At 41.9% G+C, this 11,887-nt stretch overlaps 1 protein-coding gene across 1 annotated transcript; it reads right to left on the reverse strand.

Annotated features, from left to right (window-relative positions):
• Positions 1 to 3,916: 3,916 nt before the first annotated feature.
• On the reverse strand, positions 3,917 to 11,094 carry LOC110288710 (X-linked lymphocyte-regulated protein 3A-like). The gene is made up of 7 exons (XM_085837703.1): positions 10,998 to 11,094; positions 10,242 to 10,310; positions 8,431 to 8,548; positions 7,486 to 7,585; positions 6,199 to 6,297; positions 4,293 to 4,388; positions 3,917 to 4,138 (listed from the first exon to the last, which is right to left on the reverse strand). Exons 1-7 carry the CDS (start codon positions 11,092 to 11,094, stop codon positions 4,070 to 4,072), a joined length of 648 nt encoding a protein of 215 aa, XP_085693829.1. The 3' UTR covers positions 3,917 to 4,069.
• Positions 11,095 to 11,887: the final 793 nt, after the last annotated feature.

Below are 11,887 nucleotides of genomic sequence, written 5' to 3' on the forward strand. Positions count from 1 at the left end.
TAAGAGTGCTTACAAGACTGCAGGAGACATGAGTTCAGTTCTCAGCACCCACTTCATGTGCTCACAATAACCTGCAACTACAATTCCAGGCTAATGCAAGGCCATCCTCTGTCATCCACAGGAATCCACGCACATACTTACATACAGAGACAGTCAACAAAAAATGACTACTGAAATGAATCTAATAAACAGTGTGACCACAATTAAGTCCTTGTATTCCTCAGCACTACTAAAATTCTAATATCATTTCAGATACTGTCATTTAATAGAAAATTTTCTATAACCAGTATTGAAAACACATATATTCATTGGATGATTTGAAAATCACCAAGGAGAGACTTGAGTATCTTGCCAACACAGTATCATTAGCCACTCAGCATAATAAAAACACAGGTGAATTTGTACTTTCTGATGAAGTACATTCTATTGTGAACAGAAAGGTGGTGAAGGGGCTGGAGAGATGGCTCAGAGGTTAAGAGCACTGACTGCTCTTCCAGAGGTCCTGGGTTCAAATCCCACAACCACATGGTGGCTAACAACCATCTGTAATGAGATCTGATTCCTTTTGGTGTGTCTGAAGACAGCTACAGTATGCTTATATATAATAAAGAAATAAATCTTTAAAAAAAGGAAGGTGGGGGAAAACTATATCAAATTGCTAGTTATTGCATAACCAGTGGTTTCTGACCTTATGAAAACACACACACCAAACATTTCATACATAGGCAAAACTGATTTTATTTACCACTTTCCTATAATCCTCAGGGCTTCAAATGAAGTTGGTGCCCAGAAGGCTCAGGTCATCTGGTCAGGGTCTGGAAAAAAGACAACCATACAAGACCCAGACACTGAGTAGCCCCATCAAAGTGCACAAACTCAGCTGAGTCATCCCCCATGCCTTGGTGCATAGGAGAAAGGCAAGATTGCAGTGCAACAGAGCCAATATTATCCCCACTTTCTATGGGCCTGTGTTTCTCATTGCCCATCATCTCCCACATTCAGAATGCCCCTGATCTCTTCACTTCTGGTTTTGACATGTGACGGCAATCTTGATTTTAGGCATATGCACTGGAAATGATAGGGGTTAGAAGCCTTAAATACCTGTAGGGTTGTGGTATATTTTGGAGGAACCCAGAAACAATCCAATTGTGCTTCCAGAAAAAAATGCAGTGAACCCATGACCATGGTACATCTCATGTCACTTACAAGGGCAGAATTGATACTTCCTTCCTTCCGACTCCAGCACTTTCATGTTTCCCAGGAAGTGCCCTGGCAATTCAACCTTCATGACCTAGTAATTAATTTTCTGTCATTTGTGAGCTGTAAAACTCACCAAATTACATGCCCTTCACCTACTGCCTATGACTTCACCTCTGGAAATGCAGCATGACTGGTTTGTACAGCAGAGTATGTGTGTGTGTTGGTGGGGGGGAGAGTCTCTGTAGGTGTCACCACAAGCAGGGAAATGCTCAGCAAAGAGGTGAGAATAAAAACTCACCTTTTTGAGATGGACTTTGTCAGCTGGGATCAAACTTCAGGGGACCAGACGCCAGGCGCATGTTGCCAGCACATTGAACCCAGTATAAGTAGGAAAAGGGTTTCCTGGTGCACCACAATCTCCAGGCCACAAGGAAGCATAATTACAACAAAATGCCACCCAGGGCACATGTCATTTCTTCCAAGAAGATGGGTTCTGAGGCTAGGCTATCTGTGCTAGCTTTAGGGCTTCAGGAAGGATCCCTCACGGTCTGAGCCACACAGATAGCTTAGAGGTCATTTATGCTATTATTTATATACAGTCCTGGTTGTGGCAGCATGGGTGAGCCTGTGCCTCTGCAGGTAGTATAACGTTCATTTAGACAATTAGGTATGTCCAGTCCTGGTTGTGGGAGCTAGGGGCGGCGAGCCCCTGGTTGCACAGATAGCAAAAGGGTCATTTAGAATACTAGGTACTTCCAGACCTGGTTGTGGAAGATGTGGAGGCCCAACACATAACTCAGATGACCAGGCTTTTTTAAGACTTCCAGTTTCCAGCTTTTTGGACCCAAGGACAGGTTTTTACATCTTTTCTATTGAAACCATAACCCTGCTTGCTTAATAGACCTGGTTTCCCTGGAGACCTGTGGGTGAAGTACCTTGGTGCTGCCAGCAGAGTGGGACACTGTGATAGGAGTCGTGGAGAGCCCAGGGAGGCAGACACACATCTATCTACACATTTAGATGCTGCACAATGTAATAGTAAGGGTCACAGGGTATGTTCCTATGCATCATCAGGGTGGATAGAGAACAACAACAACTACAAAAATATCTGAGCTCATACTCCTAAGAAACAAATATGTACCAGGGAAGACATGGCTCAGCAGTGAAAAGCTTGCTGAACAGCCATGAGACTCTGAGTACAGAGCCCCAGAAACCTTTTAAAACCCTCAGCACAGGGGCTTTAGACACAGGTCAGTAGTTAAGAGCACTTGGGGCTCTTGCAGAAGACCTGAGTTCAAAACGCTGTACCCATCAAGTGGCCCACAGGAACTCTACCTCTAAGGGTATGACACCCTCTGTGGGCATCTGAATGCATGGGCACATACAGACACACAGACAGACACATGCAGATCCACATACATAAAATAACCAAAATAAAACTTTAAAGAAAAATCTTACCACAGCAGAGTGTTTGTACCAGCAGCACTAGGAGGCAGAGCCAGGTGGATCCCTAGAACCCAATGATCTAACACCATAGCCCAGTTGATGAGCACCACATTCAGAGAGAGAGAGAGAGAGAAGGAGAGGGATACAGATATATATATATATATATATATATATATATATATATATATATATAGAGAGAGAGAGAGAGAGAGAGATAGAGAGAGAGAGAGAGAGGGAGGGAGAGAGAAAGACAGACAATACAGAGTGAGAGAGAGAGGGGGGGGAGAGGAAGAGGGAGAGGAAGAAGGAGAGGGATACAGAGACAGACAGACAGACAGACAGACAGAGACAAACACCAAGTAAGTGAGAGAAAGAGGGGGGGAGGGAGAGAAAGAGAGAGACTGTTTCATAAAATAAACCAGATATCAGAAGTATCTCTGGACCCTACATGCAAAGGTACCTATGTGCAATCACACACACACAAACACACACACACACACAGTTGTGCCTATACACATGAAGGCATATACATAAGTACCACACACAAAAAGGAATATTTACACACACACACAGATATATATATAGAGAGAGATACACAGAGACAGAGACAGAGAGATACAGAGAGACAGAGAAATAAAATAGAATTTGACACTGGAGGAACACTATGGACAGTATCCATATATGGTACAGATAGGCAGAATATTTCAACTAGGAGACATTGAAAGCTGGTAATAATACAACATTATATTATGATTATTAATTATTATTACAGAAATAATACTAAAGGCCCACAGGGTCACAGGAAGTTTGCACAAAGGGGGAGGTTCTTCTAGATAATGCAAACTTTAGACAGTAAAATGATCCCAGCAGGGAAGGCCTCATTCAGTCTAGAGGAATGCAATTCCACTTGGAGAAAATGGGGGAGGCTGAACACAGTCTGTTTTCAATGCTTCTACACAACGGGACACAATGAGACAAGTGGCCTGGACTACACTGGCCCCATGCAGGAACACAGGTGACAGCACACCTCCACATGGCATTGGGCCATTTGTGTCTGAGAAGGGGTGAAACGTCAGGGATGTCAGAAAGAGAATGCAATTAAATGACTCATCCCAACAAGTCTGAAACTATTTCATGTTTATTAAATCAAACGTTCCCAAGTAAGGATTTCCCAGGTTATACATACAGGAAATCATAGGATGAGAGCTTTAACTATACAGAAGACCTCATATATAATATCCCTGATGATCCCATAATACATGCGCGATAAATTTCACAAACAAAACATTCTCAGTAAAGTTTTTCTGACACCTCAGAGATGTGAACAAGGAAGTGATAATCACAATAGCAGTGTCATGTCACCATAGATTTAGAAAATATCATGAAGTCATTTCATGGCGGTTGAGCTTCTTTCTTCAAGGTGTTACGAGATTAGCAGGGATAGAAGTGAAGATTGAACACCATCCTTTTCTTCCTGCTTGTTTACATGAACCTTGGTGTTATTAAACATCTAATTAATATTTGTGTGTATATATATACAAAACATCTAATTAATAACTGTGTGTATATATACGACATATATTTTAGGAAAGAAATTTAATGCTCAAATTAATCCTAATACTCCATTTAAAAAATATTCTACTTACAGTTTCTTCAGTAACTTTCCTTTCCAAGTAGTCCATGTGTTTTCTGGCTTCCTCTATAATAGCTTTTCGGCGACAACTCTTAATAGCCTGTAGATTCTAAATCCAAAAGCCATGTTTAATTAGAAGCCACCGCTGCTCATCTTGGTTCACAATTGTGAACAGTTACGGTTCAAAATCAGTATGTATTACAATAAATGGAATGGACAGTAATTCATCTAAAGTAAAAGTACACTGTATACTATATGAAAATCAGAATGTCCATCACAAAAATATGGGACTGCATTGCTGAGTACGATATTGGGACAAATGGGAGATACAGAAATTTGTGTGATCATGATGAGAAATGTTTATGACCATGACAGAAAGTTCAACAATGAATGGATTAGGACACACTACATCAAACCTGTTGCACTAAGCAGAGCGCCATGGTGAAATGTACCTGTAATTCCATCACTCCAAAATAGTGGCAGGAGGATCACTGCAAGTTCAAGTAAAGCCATTGCATAGTGAGTTCCAGGCTAGCCAGGGCCACAGAGAGAGATACTTTCTATAAACAAACTCTTGTGACATGTGGTATAGAAAAATTATAAAACTATTTGATTATTTCTTTCATATTTCAGTAACTTTAAGTGAATGCAGAACCAGAACCAGCACAAAATTTAGCATTAGAATTGATGACCAACTTGCTGAGCTATGCAAGTGAAATGAAGCTTAATGCCTATGGCTCAGTAGAAAGACTAATATTTCAGTAGGAAAACAAAAGAAGAGACAGGAGTAGCATGACTGTATGGTGATGCTATAATGTGCAATCTGGATATAATAACAAAATCTTATAGGCAGAATAGGAAATGCATACACATTGGAGTGGGTGTGGGGAGGAAAGGGAAAAGGAAGAAAATATGAAGAAGTTAAAGATGATGACAGAGGAGAAGGAAGAGAAAGGAAGAAGAGGGAGGAACAGAGAGGTGGAGGAAGACAGGGGCGGGAGGAGATGTCTGAGAAGTATGTAGTATTATCACATACAGAGAATGGAGAGTACTCAGGAAAGTGCAGCCCTGACTGAGGATTAGACTAACAGCTACCTCAAACCTGCAGTGTGATTCTGAAAAGCTTCCCCCCACAAGGACTACAGCCTGATACCCACGACTCAGAGGCACATCAAATTGGCTGTGCTGCATACATGTATCCCAGTGTACACCAAGAATTACAGAACATGGAATCAATTCTTCCGACGCGGCTATGTGGACATATATCAATTAGCCTGGATGAAGGAAATTTAACAGGAACACAAGGCATTAAACAACTGCTCAGAAAGTGAATTTGAGCGTTCAACAGTTAATGAATTCCAGAATAACTATACAAATGTACTTGGCCAAGTTCAATGAGGCTGAGAAGAATTGGATTGGATGCATTGAAAACAGTAGATAATTCTCAATATACTGTTATCTTCACTTACAGCTTTGCTTCATCATGCTGATGGGCTTTGTCTTATCATTCTAATTGTCCACGGGGAAAAATATAATTACAGTTCAATAATGCAGAAAGCACAAGGAGTCAAGAAACAAAGGGCCTATAGACTTCCTACATTGATTTGTCACTCTCCAAAAGAAATCTGATGATGGGAGAAAGCCATGCTATAAAAATCAGAACTTCCCCCAAAACAGTAAGTATAATTTTAGACAATGTTACCAATGTACCAACTCCTGCTTTGAAAGGAACCCACAACCATGAATGACTCCTTAAAGGAGACGCTCATTTAGTAGTTAGGTTTACCTGACATGGTAACACTAAAAAAAAAAAAGAAAGAAGAAGTTTAAAGGTATAAACACACTATAAATGAACCCCAGTATGGAAGGGAAGAGAGCCAGTACTTTTATTTCCCCTCTCAAGAAGATGACCAACACACCTTCAAGTGTCGATCACATAACTCCTTAAATTCTTCTATTTTCTGCATATGAATACTTTGAAACTGTTCAAAAAGTGTCTGTTGCTCATCAAGGATATTCTGCAAACATAAAGCAATACGTAACACTTCATTAAAGTGACAGCTCAGCAAAAATAATTCAGTGTTTAATGTAGACAAGATAGTTTGAAGCAAGTACTTTTGACATCTTGACATTTCATTCGCTTAATATGAGGGGAATGCTAGGGCAGTGAGGCAGGAGTGGGTGAGTGGGTGAGCACTTTCATAGAAGCAGGGGCAGGGCCATTTTGGCCTTTCCAGTAAGAGTAGAGCACACAGTGCCACACTAACAGGGTTATATTCTTTAAGACTGACTTCAGACACTCCCCTGTACCAATATAAGGATACACATCTAAAACAAATCTTTGAAAAAATACTTTCAGATACATATGGACTTCTTCCCTCCTTCCACTCCCAAGAAACTAAGGCACAGATGTAAATTGTTTTTCTGAGGTAGCATAACTAGCAAAAAACTGGACGGTGACTGCTATCCACTTGGTGGGATTCCAGAGTCCATGCTCCTGACCTGAGCTGGGCTGGACAGCATCTCCATACCCTCAGTAGTCCCCCTTCTGCTTCCCCACCTTTGGAAGTCAGAATGCCCAGAGGGCAGCTCCATCCTCCACCAGGATAAAGGGCCCCCAGAGACAGCACTGAGTCCAGTTACCTGTCCCCCAAAGCCCATTCTCATCTCCAGGCTAAAGGTGACTCAGTCACCATTGCAGGTCCATCACTGCATGGGAACCTTTCCCTCTTCTCCTCTGGGACAGGGCAGGTCTGAACTCCAACCACACTGGCAGCTAAGTCTCCACCTGCCCCTCCACAGCCCCATGAACTGCTCTCACTCCACATCCCTGATCACTGTGTCAGAAGGCTACGTGGGGCCCTCCTACTCTTGGCATCAGCACTGTGTCCATCCTGAAGGGTCCCCTACCAGGATACAATCCTGTACTTCCTCCTGCACACTGCAGACAGTACCTGCTCATCCCTCCACGCCTGTACCATGCAGGCTCCTAACCCATCATTAGCCTTGTCATCTTCCCACAGAAGGGAAACAAAAATAAACCAAGTCACGGAGGATGGCCAGTCTCTCCCCTCCACATCAACCACCCTCCTGGTCTCCCAGAGCTCATGTCCTGTCCCTTCCCTCCAGACCTGCTGCAGGAAGCCCCTGTTGCTACCTCTGAGGCTGACGAAATGGACTCCTTTCAAGCTAAGCCTGATACTCACAGAGAGTTTTTCAGCCTGTGTCTTGATTTGGTTTACAGCTACATTCCACATCATAACCAAAGTCAAAAACTGATGAGAATAGTCCTGATAAAGTTTCTGCCTGTAAAAGACAACAGTGAACACTGTGATATTCCTACTCGACCTGAAGAAAGCACATTCAAACACAGCAGGACTGACTTGCCCTCACTAAAGCTACAGAGGGAAGACTGGGAAAGGGCATCTAAAATATTCTGACAGGGAAATGGAAAATGAGGTGGATTATGTGGTTTTACACCAACAGTTTCTGTTTCCTGTTGGATTAGAAAGAAGTCACTTCAAATACCTTAGGTTTATAACACTTAGGGACAAGTATAATTAGTATCTGAGTAACATTCCACAAGTATTCATCTTCCTGAGAAGCACAGCTTCTCTTTTATTTTCTCCTGCTGAAGAATTGGTTCTGTGAGAACGCATACCCATGACCATTAGAGAATTCTGCAGAGGTTTACCCACTGTTCCTCCCTTAAAGGCAGGGCATACATTTGCATATTTGTAGTTTACTAAAGGGTCAACTCTGTTCCATAAATGTCTAGATTATTCTGCTATAAGATTCATCTCTTTTTTCCATATGATTGAGTATCTGCTATATGGAATGTGTTTTGATACACTCAATGACTCAATGTTAAACCAAGCATCACGTTCAAGGGTGGCACACAAATTCTTTATGGTGAATAAATTCAAATATATTAAATTGACAAGACAAAAAAAGGTCATCTTGACTGACAGCTAAGCAATACAGCTTACTTTGGGTATAATGTGGCAGTATAAGCTAAAAGGAGTTAGTTTCTATACAAAACCCAAACCCTATGAAGGTTTGACCAGAGGCTCCAACAAACAGAAAATATCAGCTCGTCCTTATTCCCAAGTACTAAGAAATGTATAAAATAGGAAAGCCCAGAGTCTTACCTTTGCTCATGCTGGACTTTCAAGAAGTGGTCAACATTCCACTTAATGTTTTCGACAGTTTTATTTACGCTCACCCCATACTTTCTCTTCCTTTCATTTAGAGGTTTCTTACTGGGCCCTGTATTGAAAATCCTTATACATATTTATTGTTCAGTTAATAAGGTAAATACTACTGCACTCCTGTTAGAAAACATCTTTGGACCAACATATAGCCACCCTTTTAAAAACCAAGGGTATTCCACTCCTTCTTGTTAGTGGATATTTATAGCAGCTACCACTGTAATTTGAAAAACTGATACTTGTACTTTAAATGTATAACACGGTTAGAGAGATTTTCCAAAATGTACAAATATATTTTCAGAAGTATTGTTTAACTTCTCTACAAGAAATCCTTTAAAGTGTAGCTTTAATCAATGCACAAAGTATCCTCCAGTCCAAGGACACATTAAGCAGAACTGTTGGGCTGATTTATGAAAAATGTGAGAGCATTCCATTTACATAGTCTTCAAATGTTCACAGATTATTGCATGGTGAAAAGAAATACTGTATTTAACGTAGTCATTGAGGTTTTTAGAAAAATATAACAGAAATCTAGATAGTTGAACTGTTTAAGGAACAAAACGAACTGACTCATGGATAACTCTATTGCCAACCTGAGGACGGAAACCAGAACCTCGAGCCCAGTAGGCAAGGGCTTTCCTACTTAGCTAAAACCCTGTTATAAATCCTGGACAATTTCTAAATTGAGGACTATCATATCAAGAACTCTAAATTAGTTCTGACTTTTCCGAGTTTGACCTTTAACACAGATCATCTGACATAGCAGGTCAGAGCCAGACTCATTCTGATTATACAGTGCTCACATATTAACATTTGACTCTGCACTGTGTGTGCTGTTTATACAATGTAAGCAAACCGTAGTGAGCTGTTTCAGAGTCCTTGATCCTCACTACCCCGCCACACAACAAAGAAATGAGATAAGACCATACAGTAACTGACATTTAAAAAATACAAACAAACAAACAGATTTTGTCACTTACTTATGACAAAATCTGGAATATAGATAATTTCATCCAGTTTTCTAAGATTTCACAGTATATAAATAAACAAAACAAAACAAACAAACAAACCTCCACCACTTTTGGACAAGATGATACATGACTTTCACCCAGCACTTACAGGGCAGAGGCAGATGGATCCTTGTGAATCAACAGGCCAGCCTGGTCTGATACTGAGTTAGCCTGGGCTACATGGTGAGACCCTGTATCAAAATCTAAGCATAGCATAGCGTAGCATAGCATAGCATAGCAAAGCAAAGCAAAGCAAAAGCAAAGCAAAGCAAAGCAAAGCAAAGCAAAGCAAAGCAAAGCAAAGCAAAGCAAAGCAAAGCAACTGCCGCCATTTGTAAGCACAATACTGCTCACCTTGCATGCACAATCAAAATCTCTCAAGTGAATTAATAAAGAGCACTGTAACAGGGCGTATAGAAGAAAAAGTTATGAAACTCACTCCTATTACCTACTGATGAATAATACTTCCTGGCATCGAAGCACTTTAGTTTTTAAAAACTTTCTAAAACTACTAATGGCTCCTACAGATACACCAGGATTTTTTTTTTTTTTGCCATCATTTTCTGTATTTTTAGCCTGAAAGCATTCCTACTGGCTTTGAACTCAATGTAGATAAAACACCATGTTTCTTGTGGAAAGGAGTGTCCTCTGTCTCAGAATTTACACAGAATATGTGTTACAGGAGCAGAAGTGTGCTTTTCTGAAGTACATTAGCAACAATGAAAATTCCCTTCACATCACCTGGCTTTGGTCCACCTGTTTCATGGGAAGAACTGCTTTCCCCACAAGTTTCAAGGGCCAGATTGTTTCCTGCATTGAAGAGAAAAAAAAACCAAATAACTTTCAAGTTATGTCTGCCATTTTGATCATCGTACATGAAGAAATTATGTGCACTAGGGGTTTGTGCTAGATGTATATATACATCAAAGTTTTTAGAACACATATAAACTGAATCATGTTTGTGTAGGTGAGAAACAATGAGACACTGTGGACAATTATGGCAAAGACCTCCAGTTTCTAATCATTATAAACCATGCCCTTACTATGAGACATGTTGGCACGGGCCAGGAGAGGCTCTATGATCCTTGCAGCTCCACTAAGGGTAAGAACACCACTTGGGAACCATAAGTCCCACACACACATTCTGAAAACAGTTTTCATGTTTGAAATGTCATGTGATTCCCAAGAAATTACCTGTGCTCCACCTAAATGCATCAGACTATACTTTGGGGACAGGGCAGAAAGGATCTTGTAAGCATCCCGACTTTTTGTGTTTTGTGACTAGGTCTCACATAGTCTGGTTTGGTCTTGAAACGGCAGGGTAGGTGAAAATGATCCTGGGCTTCTGATCTTCTTGATTCTACCTCCTGAGGATTAGAGGCTTAGACCTCCACATCTGGTCTTATACAGTGCTGGGAGCTTCTTGCATATTAGGGAACTGGTCTCCACTCTTGGGGCCTACTCCCTCACCCCCACCCTCACCCTGTGGTGTTTTACCTGGGTTATTTTCTTGAAGCTGCTGTGAATCGTCAGATGGCAGAGCAGGAGTCACCTTTGGTTGCTTGGGAGGTCTGCCCTTGGTTTTGGAAGCCATGACTCCCTGGGCTAGACAGGAATCCTGAACATTGTATGTGCAAAGACACATTAAAGATACAAGGAAGCTAATGAAAGCCACAGGAAGAGGCATCAGGTTTCCACAGGGTTGGGCCTGAGTGTCCCTTTCTACTTGTGCTGGAGGAATGAACTGGAAGGGATCGAAAAATAAAAACAAAGAAACAGCGCGCCCCCCACCCCAAAAGTGCCTCCATTCCCAGCCCCTCAGTTCCATCCTTCCCGTGCCAAGGGTAAAATGGGGGCTTACTCTACTCCCCCACCCCTAAACCCTAGTCGCCTCTGCTCAGGTGACACAGGCCAGGGCCCCACCCCCTCTCTCCAGATATTTGGCATGAAAATGAACTGTTCTTACCTGTAGTTGGCACTTCCTGTTGAGAGCTGTACTTACTCACCAAGTGGATTCCAGGTGCACCTCAGGGCACCCAGTGATCCAGGAAAGCTAGTGACAGGCAAAGGGTCACGAATTGTAGGTACACACTTCACCTACCACCCTCCACACTGTCCTGCTCAGTCCTCCCGGGACCTTTGGCCCTCGCGTCCCTTTCCCAACCACCCTCGGGTCCCGTCCAGTCCTCGGTTGAAGTGAGAGTCCAGAATAGAACTTCACAGGTTAGCCTGGTTCTCACCTCCTCCCAATCCCCAACCTCCTCCCTCAACAGTCTTGAATCCACTCCAGCCTCACTTGGATTACCCCGGGGGTTCCTTTAGAACCTTTACCAAGGCCATGAATCAACCCTTAGCCTCCTCACTTTGATTAACACGGGGTCCTTTAC

The sequence above is a fragment of the Mus caroli genome, unplaced genomic scaffold, assembly GCF_978045245.1.
Source record: "Mus caroli unplaced genomic scaffold, Mus_caroli_1 scaffold_5, whole genome shotgun sequence".
Classification (NCBI taxonomy): domain Eukaryota; kingdom Metazoa; phylum Chordata; class Mammalia; order Rodentia; family Muridae; genus Mus; species Mus caroli.

Excerpts from the sequence above, each read along its gene's own strand:
- LOC110288710 (XM_085837703.1), bottom strand. The coding sequence starts at position 11,094 with ATGGCTTCCAAAACCAAGGGCAGACCTCCCAAGCAACCAAAGGTGACT. Across the intron at positions 6,298-7,485 it reads CACAGGCTGAAAAACTCTCT|AATATCCTTGATGAGCAACA; the intron begins GTGAGTATCAGG and ends TTATGTTTGCAG. Across the intron at positions 4,139-4,292 it reads GGAAAGTTACTGAAGAAACT|GTTCATGTAAACAAGCAGGA; the intron begins GTAAGTAGAATA and ends AATAACACCAAG.